The sequence below is a fragment of the Oncorhynchus kisutch genome, linkage group LG10, assembly GCF_002021735.2.
Source record: "Oncorhynchus kisutch isolate 150728-3 linkage group LG10, Okis_V2, whole genome shotgun sequence".
NCBI lineage: Eukaryota > Metazoa > Chordata > Actinopteri > Salmoniformes > Salmonidae > Oncorhynchus > Oncorhynchus kisutch.
The window spans coordinates 66,551,597-66,567,002 of NC_034183.2; the positions used below are offsets into that span (position 1 = coordinate 66,551,597).

Below are 15,406 nucleotides of genomic sequence, written 5' to 3' on the forward strand. Positions count from 1 at the left end.
ACATGTTCTGCTTCTGCTGTAGAGAGATGAGTCATCAGCCAGTGGGCTGAGGCTGGGGCTGCAGCACCTGCAGACAGTCACCACAGCACAGTCAGACAGTTTTTCATCCTCAGCTTACCCACCACCTAAGAGGGTCACGGCTCTCAGTCTTTTTTGCTGTCAATTCTTTTTACATTGACTCAAACAAGTCTCATGAGCAAACACAAAAAAAGACTCGCCCCAATGATATGTTTCATGATATATAATATGTTACTTTTATGGCATGACACATGTGCTGTCATCTGGACCCTGATATGTCTTTATACAAGCCTCATAAGATAAATAAAATAATCATCTCGGAAATGATCAACAATAACTGATTTAAAATGACTGGTAATCTTGCATAATAATGGAGTGAAATATTTCATGTAGTGAATAGATACAGTAACCTATGCAGGAGACCAACACCCCACAATTGCTTATCAGAGGGCTCCCCCTTGTGGAAACACATGACATCATGAAGTTAATATACTGCCTCGCCATTAGCATTAACTCCATCAATAAATCAATACTGTTAATTAGTTGTTACCTGAACAATGATGATAGGGCATATTTAGATTTTTTTTTAAACAATCTATAACTTCATTTATATCATTTATGTTATTGTTGAACATCTCTCCTCTAGCAACTTTCCTCCACTTCTGCCTCCCCTGCATCAGAGGGAACAGCAGGCTTCTGTGTTGCTTTACTTTTGTCACTGAGTTCCTGTATGATGTCACAGCTGCGATCCAGACTCTGTCTGAGGTCCAGCAAGTCTCTCTGCATGCCTTCCAGGAGGTCCAGCTTAGACAGCTTCTTGTCAATGGATGACAGCACCTCCTGGTCACCATTATTTACAAGATCCTCCCCAACATCATTCAGCTCTGGGCTGTTGCTGGTGAGACAGTCCTCCTCCTCTACTATGAAAGACCCCATAGTTTTCTTCCACACCATTTCAAAATAGGAGTCAATGAAGGATTCAAGCTCCTCCAAATTACTGTTCCCCCATTGGTCAATCAAGGCCTGCAGGCCTCCTGTTCTGGCAATCTCCTTGAGGGTCCTGTCCCTCAGCCTGGGGTGTCCAAGGGACTGTATATCCACTATGTCTTCCTGGTTCTTCACCAGCATTCTTTCTGGTTCTTTGGGTTGCTGGACCAGGAGGAGAGCTTGGTGTCCTGGAGAGAACAGGGTGACCGGTTTTCTACCATTCTGTCCATTCCATCTCAGATGATGGCTCTGAGTAGGTCCAGTGTGGAGACAGTCTGGGAGGGTCACCACTAGTGTCTGTCTGCCCCCCATGTTCCACATCAGCCCCTCCTGATTCCCCTGAAGCACACTGGCCATGCTGGACAGAAACCCCTCCACATCAAGGATGGAGTGATTTGCTTCAGTCCACCATCCTCCGCTGGCCCCTGGTAGTGCCAACTCCTGTCCACCAAAGTCTGGGGCTCCTGAGTCATCTGGGGTTAGAAGGTCCTCTGAACTAGCCACCTCACATGCTGCAACACAAGAGAGCTCTGTCAGAATAAATAGTAAATACATTATGAAATGATGCACTGTAAGTTCTATCTAATGTGCATCAGTCTTGCTTACCATCATGAAAGGGAGCATCTGTGTGGTTTGCTACAAGGACCTCTCTGCCCTCTCCCATCACTCCATCCATCTCTGGCTCCTGCATCACTGTGAGACTCTTCCCAACCTGTTCTCTTCTCTGTAGAACCTCCAACCTCTCCTCTACCAGCATCTCCTCTATCTTCTGTAGCAGGTCAGTGACCTGTGCACCAGTCCCCTGGTTCTTACTGTCCAACACGTGGTATCTGTTGCCACACTTCTCGACAAGCCTCTGGAGGGGCTCTCCCTCACTCTCAATGCGCTGCTCGATGGTTGTGTCCCCCAGCCAGTCCCCGAAGGTGAATAGGACCATGGTTCTATTCCATACTTTCTCTCCGAGCGCCTCCAGGTGTTTTTCTGCTGTTCTCCAGACAGTGTGGCTGAAGGAGGAGCTCACATTCACAACCACCAGGACCACAGTTACCCCAGAGGCTGAGGGAGACATCAGGGAGCCAGGACCCACTGACAGCCAGCCTGGTGGGTCCAAAACTGTCACAGTCTCACCCCTGACCTTTCCTTGTCCTTCCACACAGTCAGTAGCATGGCACCCTACTTTAAAGTGCTCTCTGCCCAGGATGGTGTTTCCAGCAGAGCTCCTGCCTGTGTTGCGGCCACTCAGCAGCATTATTCTCAGCTCTGAGGGACAGTAGAGCTCCCCTGTCACAAACAAATAAGAATACTGTCATGTATAACACGTCTGCTGTGGACATAAAATGTATGAATACAAAGTGTTTCATTCACATTGTCAGATTTAAAGCTCTACGAACGAATGGAAAATGTTCATCCTAAATATTTCACACCAATATGAATAGAATCAGACACCTAAAGTGCATTTAGAGAGAGATTTAACTCACCTAATAGAGATCTGGCAGTCTCTCTTTGTTTCTGCCTCCTCGTCAGTCTCTCCCCTGCTCTTTTCTGTTCTTCCCTCCTCTTCTCCTCCAACTTCTGCAGAATCCCACCCTCAATCTTACAGTAACAACTGCTGTTGCATGACATCAGTTCCTCAATCTTTCTCATCAGTTCTGTAACCTGAAATTCTGAGTTGCTTCTATTGTTGAGGACATGATACCTGTTGCCACACTTCTCCACAAGCCACTGGAGGGCCTCCCCTTCACTCTCAATGTGCTGCTCGATGGTTGTGTCTCCCAGCCAGTCCCCAAAGTTGAACAGGACGATGATGTGAGCCCAGACTGTGTCTGTGATGAGCTCTAGGTGCTCCTGCACAGCTCTCCTGTTGGTCTCTGTGAAGGACCGGTCCACACGCACCATCAGCAGGAGGGCATGTGGAGCAGGGGAGCAAAGAGATACACTACACACTATCTCCTGTCTGTCAAAAACAGGACTATCCTGAGAGAAGTAATTCATCCACCAGCCTGGAGTGTCCACCACAGTGACTTGTCTCCCGGCAACATCCCCTGCTCCCACCATGCATTGCGCTGTTCTCCTTCTGACCTGAAAGCTTCCTCCTTGACCCAGGATGGTGTTTCCTGCTGAACTCTTCCCTGAGCCCCGAGCTCCAAGCAGCACGACTCTGATATCGGAGAGATGACATGACTCCCCTGGTAGAAAAGGTAACAATGCAACATCATAATAGATAGTGCTTTACGCTGTCATTTTTTTACAAGGAGCACATGGGCGCCTAAGTTGGAAAATGTAGGAGCACAATGAGAAATATTTTTTTATTTTTAAATTCACCTTTATTTAACCAGGTAGGCCAGTTGAGAACAAGTTCTCATTTATAACTGCGACCTGGCCAAGATAAAGCAAAGCAGTGCGACACAAACAACAACACAGAGTTACATATGGAATAAACAAAAGTACACTCAATAACACAATAGAAAAAGTATATATACAGTGTGTGCAAATGGAGTAAGGAGGTAAGGCAATAAATAGGCCATAGTAGCAAAGTAATTACAATTTAGAAAATGAACAAGGGAGTGATAGATGTGCAGATGATGATGTGCAAGTAGAAATACTGGTGTGCAAAAGAAAAAAAGTAAAGAAGAACAATATGGGGATGAGGTAGGTAGTTGGATTGGCTATTTACAGATTGGCTATGTACAGCTGCAGCGATCGGTAAGCTGCTCAGATAGCTGATGCTTAAAGTTAGTGAGGGAGATATAAGTCTCCAACTTCAGCGATTTTTGCAATTCGTTCCAGTCATTGGCAGCAGAGAACTGGAAGGAAAGGCGGCCAAAGGAGGTGTTGTCTTTGGGGATGACCAGTGAGATATACCTGCTGGAGCGCGTGCTACTATGTTGTTATGGTGACCAGTGAGCTGAGATAAGGCGGAGCTTTACCTAGCAAAGACTTTTTGATGACCTGGAGCCAGTGGGTCTGGCGAGGAATATGTAGCGAGGGCCAACCGACGACAGCATACAGGTCGCAGTGGTGGGTGGTATATGGGGCTTTCGTGACAAAACGGATGGCACTGTGATAGACTGCATCAAGTTTGCTGAGTAGAGTGTTGGAGGCTATTTGGTAAATGACATCGCCGAAGTCGAGCATCGGTAGGATAGTCAATTTTATGAGGGTATGTTTGGCAGCATGAGTGAAGGAGGCTTGGTTGCGAAATAGAAAGCCGATTCTAGATACATTTTGGATTGGAGATGTATAATATGAATCTGGAAGGAGAGTTTACAGTTTAGCCAGACACCTAGGTATTTGTAGTTGTCCACATATTACATAATAATACAGCTAGAATCCTTCATTTTTGAATTCCAGGTCTCACAGCAAAATATTTTGGCATATATGTGAGTAAAATGGTCGCACTGTAGAGCCCTGATAGAACAGAAATATTCTAAAATCTACTGTTGGCAATGTGGCAAAGCATTGTGCACTAAGAACCATCACAGTGATAACTCACCATTGAGCAGAGATCTCTGTTTCTGCATCTTCATCAATCTCTGCTGAGCCCTTTGCTCCACTATCCTCTTCTTTTCCTCCACCTCTTGTAAAAGCAGTCCCTCCATTTTAAAATAGCTGTCACTATTTTCTGTCACCAGTCTCTGCATCTTCCTGAACAGCTCTGTGACCTGATTTCCACCTGGTCCACTCTTCAAGTTGAGGCAGTGATACCTATGACTGCATTTCTCCACCAGCCACAGGGGGGCCGTGCCTCCTCTCTTGACTTGCTGCTCCATGTGCATGTGTCCAGGCCAGTCCCTGCAGGTGAAGACGACCATACAGTGACTCCACACTCTCTCACTGAGGAGAGCCAGGTGCTCCTCTACAGCCCTGCGACGCTTCTCACAGAACACTGAGTGTGTCTTAATGACGATAAGGAAAATATGGGGTCCTGGGGTGCACAGAGAGACACTGCGCACTATCTCCCTTTTCACCAGCTGAGGCGTGTCCTGCACCTTGAAGTCACACCACCAGCCAGGTGTGTCCACCACAGTAACCCACCCACCTGCCACCTCTCCCACCCTCCTAGAGCACGTAGTCCGCTCCTTGATGACAAACTCCTCCCTGTCCAGCAGCACATTGCCCACTTCGCTCTTCCCAGAGTTTCTGCCGCCAAGAAGGATAACTTTCAGGTCTGAGAGCAACACAGACAAGAGACGTGAGAGACAGAGTTGCTGTTCATGCTAGTGCACATTTTGTGTTATACTGCCTGACATTAGGCTTCCATTTTAAAGGGACTGTCATTCCCACAATGATTAACGAATAAATTGTAAAAAACACACACGTACAGTCACAAGTACACACACAAACACACACACGTAGTCACAAGTACACAAAATAACACACACTTATAGTCACAAGTACATACACAAACACACAGACGTAGTCACAAGTACACACACAAACACAAACATGTACAGTCACAAGTACATATATAAACACACACACGTACAGTCACAAGTACAGTACATACACAAACAGACACAGATAACATGCACCTGTGTGTGTATTACGCCACTATGAAACTACTGATAATGTGGTGTATTGACAACTTGATCAGATGTCTGTCACATGTTGCTTTATCACACACAGTATGTACCTGCTACACACAGTATGTACCTGCTACACACAGTATGTACCTGCCACACACAGTATGTACCTGCTACACACAGTATGTACCTGCTACACACAGTATGTACCTGCTACACACAGTATGTACCTGCCACACACAGTATGTACCTGCTACACACAGTATGTACCTGCCACATACAGTATGTACCTGCTACACACAGTATGTACCTGCTACACACAGTATACATACAGTACATGGGGATAACATAAAAACATGAATAGTTGCTATAAGTAATGTTTCCTAGAAATATCAGTACACGCACCACATTGATAGAAGAGGGCAGTCTGTCATCTTAACTTACATTAAACTGGCCATGTAAGGGTTAGAGTAATACTTTTACACTGATTATTAAAAACAACTTCACAAGCCATGTGTAAATTGTCCTTTTATATACAGTACAATCTTTTTCTCAGGTTGATATGTCAGACAATTGAGATGAAAAAAGTTACCACATGTTGATGAATCTCTGGTTGCCATTTCTCTTGATCTTAAGCTTTATCTGTGCTTAGTTTCTCCCCAAAATTGTTACAATCCAACTAATTTTAGTCATCATCCTCAATAACAGTCCTTTTACTTCTGGCTTACAACAAGTTCCTGAAAGACTGGGGTGTAGCTTTTACTCTGAAGGGAGTGGACACTTGCCATGATGACTTGTGATGTCTTTATGAGTCTGAAGGTGGGCAGTAATAAGCAGTAATAATGTTGTGTTTAAAACCAAATGGGAAGATGGTAATTTACGAGTTGTGAAGTTGTAAATATTAATTGAATGCATGAGAATTAACTGAGAATATAAATGTGTTTAGTAGAAAGCATATTATTCAGTAGACATTTCTATCGGTCCTAGACTATGGCAACATCATCTAAATAAATGCAGCTGCCACTTCATTAAAGCTGTTAGTTGCAGTTTATAATAGCACACTGCGATTTATTACGGGCGACAATTTTAGTACTCATCACTGAATTCTCTACTAGAATGTTGGTTGGCCCTCTTTGATGTCACGTAGGTTGATATATTGCTACGTTTTCATTTTTAAAGCTCTTTTACAAAAAGACCCACTGTACTTAACATCATTACTAAACTTTAGACATACGAGCTACCACACCCGGTTTCAGGGATGGCTAACTCTGGAAATTCCTTTGGTCTCTACTGAGTTTTCTTGCACCTTAATTGTGGAACAATTGGTCTCTAGGCCAATTCAGAAAGCTGATTGAGGACCTTATTACTGATGAATGTGTTTGTTTTTTATGACTGTGTTTTTCTTTCTGCTTGCATTTGGTATTTACATTTTGATGTGTGTATTTTCTGTAATTCAAGGCTAATCTTTAAAATAAACCTTGGTCTCAATATGACTCACTGATAAAATAAAGGTTACATTTTAAAAAATGTACTTCCGAAAATGCTGGTATCAAGGTAATTTCCTTAGTAGGTGATGTCAGAGTTCAGCATGTGGGAGAAGTTAGAGCTCAGGGATGACAGATGAGCTTCCCAATAGTAATTACCAGTTGGAGGGCCATTCAACTGGATCTTTACCAGTTGTATATGTGGTAAATACTACTTTCCCACTTGGTTATCAATGCAGCATAAGTAAGGAGCCAGCCATTTATTGCAGTTAAAGAGACAAGCCACTCCTCTGAGTCAGCATACCTTGCAAAATTAAAAGATAAGGAAGAAAAATACCCAACTTTATGACATGACTCATCCGTCTGAGTTTGTCATCTGCCCAGCCCACCTTTGTCATTGATGCAGTACATCTGTACAGTTATTATCTTATGTTGACTTGCCCGTGACTGAGAGGCAGTATATACATCATGTTGTTAAGCATGTCGTAATTAATTGGTGCAGTCTGATTCCGGTAGGTAAAAACTGCAATCTTGCATACCAAACATGAATTTTGACAGCATTCCTAGAAAAAAAATGGCAAACTTTGCAATGGACAGACAATTGTCCATTGTTTTAAAATACTGCTACTGCAATTGTTATTTTGCTACAAAGTTGCATAGTACATTACAGTGTCACCAATAACGACCCAAACCTCACCTACATGTCTATAGTATTTGCCATTCAAACAGATTATCAATAATCTCAAAGAAGGAAAGTAGAAAGGGAAAGGAAGGATGCATTTCAAAAGTATTGGAGCAGGTCCCTGCAAGCTACCTACTTGTTAACAAAATTAAGGAAGTTTCCTTTAAAATTATTCATAAATATTATCCCGCCAACCACTATATGAAGAAGTTTAAGGAAAACATCAACTCAAATTGCTCCTTTTGTAATGACCACCCAGAAACAGTTGTGCATCTTTTTTGGCATTGTATGCATGTAAGAAAACTGTGGCAAGACATCAGTAGGTTTATAATTGAACACATTTATGAAGATTTTACACTATTGTGGAGAGATGTACTGTTTGGATTCTTTACATACAATAGAAATAAGCGGAATCATTTTTATGTAATTAATGTCATTATTCTTTTGGCCAAATTTCATATACACAAATGTAAATTTACAAACAGAAAACCACATTTTCGTACCCTACAAAAAGAAATTGAACTGTATTTTAAGACGGTTAAATGCTCTACTAACAAAAAAGCTGTTAGAATTGTAAGTATATGCATGTCCCTTAAGGTCCTTGTGTAATTGTAATGTGATATTGTACCCCCTAGCGCGATTGTCCATTGTTTGTAATCTATGTATGCTTGTGTTCCCTCATGTGCTTTATGTATTGATTTGTTGTTAATAAAAAAATAAAAACATATATAAAAAAAAAAAAACTAAAAAAAAAAGGTCCCTGCTAGTATTTTCTTCCTGCTTTTTCTCGCTCCTCCCACCTCTGGTTACACCAACCAAAAGCATTTCTCTGCTCATACGCTTCAGCAAGCTAGTTAGCCTTTTTAGCATCTGTGTTACACAATCGTGTCTGTAGGTCAAACCTGAATCAGCTTATCGAGAAGAAGGAACGAGCAAGCTAGCTAGTTTCTTCAACAGCCATGGGTGTGCAAGTCAAAGTCGAATACTGGTATGTTTATTTTCCATTTATTGGATTATTCAACTTTGTTAAAGCAGCTCCCATGCGTTTTAGGTAGCTACTGTAGCTACAGAAGCTAACAGCTCGAACCAGCCATCTTCATAGCGCAGAGTACCCGCTCTTTTATTATGAAACAGGCTATGTTTTATGCTAGCTAACGTTAGTTGATAAATGTTTACCTTAGACATTGCTTGGCCATTTTCCCCCAACTACTTTAGGGTTAATTATTCATCACTAAGCTATGTTTTTGTTTTGTCGTTGTCCTTAGCGGTGGATGAGGGTACGAGCCCCGCTATCAGGAGCTCGCGCGGGTTGTCACCGCGGAATTCACTGAAGCGGAAGTGTCGGGCTTCGTAGGAAGGCAAGGTAAGTTGGTCCTGTCCACATAGCCTACTACAGACAATACAGCTACGTACAGTGTTGGTAAGTACACTAATAATGTAATGCATCGTTACATGTTCTTTCTCACTGGACAGTTTATTAGAGAGGTGTGTGTCACCCTCATGCTGGGTTAGTGCAAAGGGTGAGTGAGTAATGACAGTGGCAGTTATGGGAGCTCACTGCCACACGGACCCCCCTTTGCCTCCAGAACGTCCTGAATTATTTGGGGCAATGGATTCTTCAAGTCGGACACATTCCAAAGGGATGTTGGTCTACACTGATGCGATGGCATCATGCAGTTGCTGCAGATTGGATTGTGGTACACCACCGGAATCAGCCTGTACCATTGACACCAGGCAGGATGGGTCCATGGACTCATGCTGCTTACGCCAAATCCTGTCTCTGCCATCAGCATAAAGCAACAGGAACCGGGATTCGTTTAGACCATGTGACGTTTTTCCACTTCTCAATTGTTCAGTGTTGGCGGTCGCGTGCCCACTGGAGATTCTTCTTTTGTTTAGCTGATAGGAGTGGAACCTGGTGTGGATGTCTGCTGCAACAGCCCATCCTTGACAGGGATTGGTGTGCTCTAAAATGCCATTCTACACACCACTGTTGTACTGGGCCGTTATTTGTCTGTTTGTGGCCCTCCTGTTAGCTTGCACGATTCTTGATATTTTCCTTTGATCTCTGACTGGATTGTTTTGGTTTGTGGCAACATTCTGGGGAAACCCTAGACACTGTTGTCGTTGAAAAGCCCAGGAGGCCGTTTCTGAGATGCTCGATCCGATGTGTTTGCCACCGACGATCATACCGCACTCAAAGTCACTTAGGTCATTCGTTTTGCTCATTCTTCTAACATCCAATCGCACAGTAACTGAATGCCTCTGCCGGTCTGCCTGCTTTATACAGCTAGCCACGGCCACATGACTCACTGTCTGTAGGAGTGGACCATTTTCTTGAACATGGTGGTGTACCTAATAAACTGGCTGGTGAGTATGTTTCTACTATATTCTCAGACTACATTGTTTTCCTTGATTTGATGCTTTTGTTTCTGCAGGCAGTTTTGAGATTGAGATCAATGGGCAAGTAGTTTTCTCCAAGCTCGAAACAAGCGGCTTCCCATATGAAGACGACGTAAGTTGTTAACTTCTTACAAGGTTGTCATTTTAATGTCTAACACACTGTGTGTGTCAACTGCCAATGACTACCCCCAATGACACAATATGTCTTGTCCCCCTGCAGATCATGGATGCTATACAGAAAGCCCATGATGGCAAGCCAGTGGAGAAGATCACCAAGAGCCGCCCGCCTTGTGTCATCCTGTAGATCTCCTCTCCCTCTATTCTCCAACCCTGCCCTCTCCTGACAGCAGCATGCTGAAGACAGGACAGTGTGCATCCATCACTGCCACTGTCATTACTCACTCAGCCTTTGCACTAACCGGGCATGAGGGTGACACGCAACTCTCTGTTGAAACTACACTAGCAGAGTTGGACTAAGACCACTGTCTTTGATTTAGAGTACAACCTGTCGTAAGGTTTTGTTGTGCCTTCTCTCTCCCCTCATTCTCTGCTCCCATTGAGGTGTTCCAGGACTTATATGATTACTGTAGCCCAAAGCTGAAAGTTTATAGTATGATGACTCCAGTCCTGGCAGCTCCTATGTTATGGGATCAGAGAAATGGAGGAGACCGTAAGATCGAGGGGCAGACGGGTTGAGGGGGGCACCCTATTTTATTCCGAAAGCCTCATTGCCTGGCAGACAGTTACTGCCTGATTGTTCTAATTCCTCTCAAATAATACAGCACCATCATTGGCCAGACATAAACAAAGTTTTGATGAACGTAAAAGATAAATGTTATTGAGTACCAAAAGCAAGAAGGGAAGGAGCTCAATTATTTACAACCCTCTGTGAAAATAATTCTATCACCTAGCTCTAAGCATCATACGCCCTGTTTCACAACATGTATTCTGTACCCTACTATGATGATGAATGTGCTGCTTGAACCTGTCAATGCAATGTTTGTCAATGTATTTAATAAGATGTATTCTAAAGTGGAGACACTTTAATCAAGGTTGAAGCTTAGACTTAATGTTTCTTTTTGTGTTCAGTTCTGTCACTACAACTTTTATGTATCTTTAAAACTAGTGTATCAATGTCGGAACTTGGATTTAATCAGGTTTTTTTTCTTCAGTTATGTCCATCTATAGCTAATCTGCCTGGAACATGAGAAGCTGAAACATGAGAAACACCGTAGTAGCCAAACCTCTTGTGAATATACAATTGTATACTGTCACTGAATCATAGATAATGCATTTTCATTGACTCAGTGGCTTTTATATATGATCAGCTGGACTGTTAGTAGAGCTGACCTTGCAGGTAGATAAATCGTAAGTTGTTTTGAAAGCCATCTCTCACTGGTCTGTCTATCACTAACGACACCTCATCACCCCCTGTTTATGCACACAGTTTGAATATCATCTCTGAAAACATTTTTTTTCTGTTGCCCAGGGCTGTCAAGTATGATACCCATTAGGAGAACTTCTATCACAAAATAAAGTTATGGATTATTTAACTCTATAAATATGTTAGTATTGTCTTAACGTGTCATGCTCAAAACTACTTCACATTTTTTTCACTTCTGTAATAACTACTCAACTCCATTAGAATGGAGAACATGTCAGTTCTAAAGGGCTATGTACCAACATATTACCATATTATTAGAGTATTGGCTCATTCACAGGTCTGAACTCTCCATACAGTACATCCCCATGGCAACATAGCACCTCAGGTGTGTTACTCAAGTCTCAGTAATTACTCTCTTGTTGATGCTCACATTCAGACATCGAATAACACTGTTATGTGATCATTCTATAGGGGGAACAGCTTTAGGCTACACCCACGCTGTAATGTCAACAGAGCCAGCCATGACAACTGCAGTAGGAAGAGAAAAGCCTTTGGAGCAAGAAGCATCTTGGTACGTTTCATACATTGCGCCTGCATTGACTGGCTAAAGTAAAGTGTGTCGAGTTTTTCTTCCTGTATTGAATGTGTTAATCAGGTTTGCAGTCAATTTTAATTCAATTCAGGAAGTAAACTGAAATTATAATTCCACATTGAATAGATGTTCAGGGCAATTGGAATTTACATTTCAGATTTCCTCCTGAATTAACTGGTGTTCAGCTCAAAATACCAGTGCCATCAAGCTAGCTATGTACTTCTGTTAAATGAAATGTTTCCAAGTCACTCTAGAATAGATCCTCTCAGATATGACATTTTGTGGAGGTGTTGTTCCTGCATGTTATGGTCTTGACACTACACACATGGAATCCATTACCCTGCCCAGCTATATTATTGTCTCAATACACGTTTCAATGTTTTCCTAGAACTTATCCATTACTAAAGAACAGGATATTATTGTCTCAATACACATTTCAATGTTTTCCTAGAACTTATCCATTACTAAAGAACAGGATAGAAACTTCAAATAACTTAGGATGATGAGCCTTTGGTGTCTCGATTGTCAATGGTTTTTATTTTTGCAATGTTTTATTGTTTTACATGAAAAAACTGTTAACTATCGTGTAGTAACTTGCCTGTTTCAGTTGATCACTGACCCAACCCTACCTGGGACAGTAAAGATGTAATCCAATATACCCTCTTAGATTCATAACTAAGGAGGCAGGTTACGATTGCTCCTATTGTATTTTCATATTGAGGTTTCTTACTCCTCCAACCTCAGTCAAAACACCTTTACATCAGCAAAGCACAATCAAGAAAGGAGTGAGGAGAAGAATCTGGATCAAAAGCCATGGGTGTGGTGCAGATCAGAGTGGAGTACTGGTAGGTTTATATTCATTTATGCGAGGGGAGGATGCGTTTGTTTAACAAAGAGGCCGGAAACTGGAAGTCATGGAACATTTCCATTATGCAAACTATGGAAATATTGCAACTGCCATACCTTTTAACACTCAGGTTGAGTCTTTATGTTGTTTGTTTTTATGCCGTTTTAATTATTCATCGCCGTTTTGGTTTTCTATCACTGTTTCAGTGGCCAATGAGGGTACGAGCCCCGCTACAAGAAACTTCAGCAGGCTGTCGCTGTGGAGTTTCCTGGGGCGGAGGTGTCAGGCTTTGTAGGACGAAAGGTCAGCTGGATAACCAATCAATCACATTTATTTTATAAAGCCCTTTTTACATCAGCAGTTGTCACAAAGTGCTATACAGAAACCCAGACTAAAATCCTAAAAAGCAAGCAATGCAGATGCAGAAGCACAGTGGCTACAGTGAAATGTATTGTAATATATGTTGTAATATTTACCTATTCTTTTTGGTAAAATACCAGTTTTCATGCCTGTTTTGTGTATGTGTCCATCAAGGTTAAACCTACATTTGTTTTGAAGAGAAGTGTGATGCTGTTGTTTCTGCAGGCAGTTTTGAGTTGGAGATCAACGGGGAGCTGGTCTTCTCCAAGCTGGAAACAGGTGGCTTCCCCATGGAAAAGGATGTGAGTACTGGAAGCTTTCTCCTCTGAAGTTGCAGAACTGTCAACTTCAGCCAGTTTGTTTGCATCACTGAAATTGACACATGTTTTGAGATTGACACAAATGGTCTCAACAATGTGTATGCCCCTTCAGGTCAGGGACGCTCTCCAGAACACCTATGATGGAAAAGTGGACCAGAAATCGCCCACCTTGTGTCATCCTGTAGATCTCAATTCCCTCCATCCTACAACAGTTATCACTCAGACCAATGCTGCTGTCTGTCACCACTCACACAGCAGAGACTAATTTCTGTTCCTTCTCTCTCTCTGCTCCCATTGAAGTGTTCCAGGACTTTATATGATTACTGTAGACCAAAGCTGAAAGGTTTATAGTATGATGACCCCAGTCCTGGCAGCTCCTATGTTATGGGATCAGAGAAAGGGAGGACATGGGAAGACTGGTTGGGTGGAACTTCCTTATTCCAGATCTTCTATGCCTATCTGTTTACAGCACCACCATCAGTCAGATAAACAATCAATTTGAGCTGCTGAAGCCTGTCTGTGTATTGATCTCCCATATTGCAACTGATGCTTTTTAATTAGCTTTAAGTAGAACTCGTCAGTTGAGTAGATTAATTGCTAGTTATGGTAATGAAGGCCACCACCCACTGGTCTGTCTGCTACACTAACGAGACATCAGCCCAATTATCATTGCTGAATACTGTTATTGATTGCTGATGACAATGTTTGATACCCACTGGGAGGACTTCAATCTCAAAATAAAATAAAATGAAATGGTTTGTTTTCTTCTTAATTGTTGTCATGTTCAGAACCCAGGCTTTACTGGCAACACGGGAGGAAGGAGGAGGCCGCAACCCATACAGACACTTGTTTTCACTGAGGCACATTTGTACACTAGAGGGTGACACAGGAAAAATCCTTTGCCTACAGTTTTATATTACTTGCCATACTCAACTCAGTGTTAAAAAGTCCTATTCTGTAAAGTGATATTTGTTGAATTAGTTTTCACATTTATCTGACTTCTAGAGTATGTTCTGCGCAGTGTACTGTCTGTTGAATTCCTTTTGCTTGGTTGATGGTTTTGAACTTTGGCCCTTTATGAGTTTCTGCTCTTTGGGCGGTAAGTGGCTGACACTGGCTAGGTGGGTCCAGGGTACAGGCTCTGGTAAGGAGTGATAATTCATGCAAGCCTGCTTGCTCTATGCCTGATAGAGCCTATCGTCTCAGTCTATGAGCGCCATAGTACTGTCACCGTCTGCCGCCCATTTTGTGCCAAACAATTCCCCCATCAGAACTTTATGAATTGAACAGTAATTTCTCAACTCTGTGAAGGATGAATTTTTATGGTGTTATTGGTTTGTCATATAATTTGTTAGAGGAGATTCCCTCCTGCATCGGTTTTGATCAATTTTGAAGCTGGTAAGTGACTGTATGTCACAAGAAGGATGCAACCAACAGCCTCTTTAGTTTGTCAATATTGTAGCTAATGCCGGGAATACAGTGTTCCTTGCGGGGATTGAACCGAGGACACCATGACTCCCAAGACAAACAACCCCAAGAGAATAACGTCCTCATCTATGTTCTGCATATTACATACGATAATGCTAAAGAGGTACAGTACAGGGGCATATGGACACAGCAGATGGACCTCCACTATTTATGATAACCGCCCTGTGCCACAGCAAAATCGCTATTTTCTCTATCCCTGTCCGTCTCTCTCTCTCTTAGGCTTCTCCCCTTTTGATTTGTATTGTTTTCTCAGTAATTCAATAACTTTGATACTCCCTCAACAAGACACACTATTATCATTCCCAGAATGCTTCAGTT

The 15,406-nt window shown here is 42.4% G+C and overlaps 1 protein-coding gene and 1 pseudogene across 3 annotated transcripts; one reads left to right on the forward strand and one right to left on the reverse strand.

Moving 5' to 3' along the window:
• Positions 1–226: 226 nt before the first annotated feature.
• Positions 227–6,282, reverse strand: LOC116375926 (GTPase IMAP family member 8-like). The gene is made up of 5 exons (XM_031834835.1): positions 6,121–6,282; positions 4,499–5,173; positions 2,484–3,191; positions 1,612–2,286; positions 227–1,517 (listed from the first exon to the last, which is right to left on the reverse strand). The coding sequence occupies exons 1-5, from the start codon at positions 6,146–6,148 to the stop codon at positions 661–663; spliced, it is 2,943 nt and encodes a 980-aa protein (XP_031690695.1). The 5' UTR covers positions 6,149–6,282; the 3' UTR covers positions 227–660.
• A 2,191-nt stretch (positions 6,283–8,473) lies between these two features.
• On the forward strand, positions 8,474–14,356 carry LOC109883044 (migration and invasion enhancer 1-like; annotated as a pseudogene). Of its 2 annotated transcripts, XR_004211340.1 has the most exons (9): positions 8,474–8,682; positions 8,960–9,057; positions 10,133–10,209; positions 10,318–11,866; positions 11,953–12,052; positions 12,818–12,918; positions 13,127–13,223; positions 13,506–13,582; positions 13,713–14,356. The product of XR_004211340.1 is annotated as a migration and invasion enhancer 1-like, transcript variant X2 (transcript). The 2 variants fall into 2 exon arrangements; XR_004211339.1 differs by having other exon boundaries at positions 10,318–12,052.
• Positions 14,357–15,406: the final 1,050 nt, after the last annotated feature.

Coding starts and splice junctions, on each gene's coding strand:
- LOC116375926 (XM_031834835.1), bottom strand. CDS start 6,148: ATGGCAACCAGAGATTCATCAACATGTG. Junction 3,192..4,498: donor ACAGAGATCTCTGCTCAATG/GTGAGTTATCAC, acceptor CTTTTCTACCAG/GGGAGTCATGTCATCTCTCC. Junction 2,287..2,483: donor GACTGCCAGATCTCTATTAG/GTGAGTTAAATC, acceptor TGTTTGTGACAG/GGGAGCTCTACTGTCCCTCA.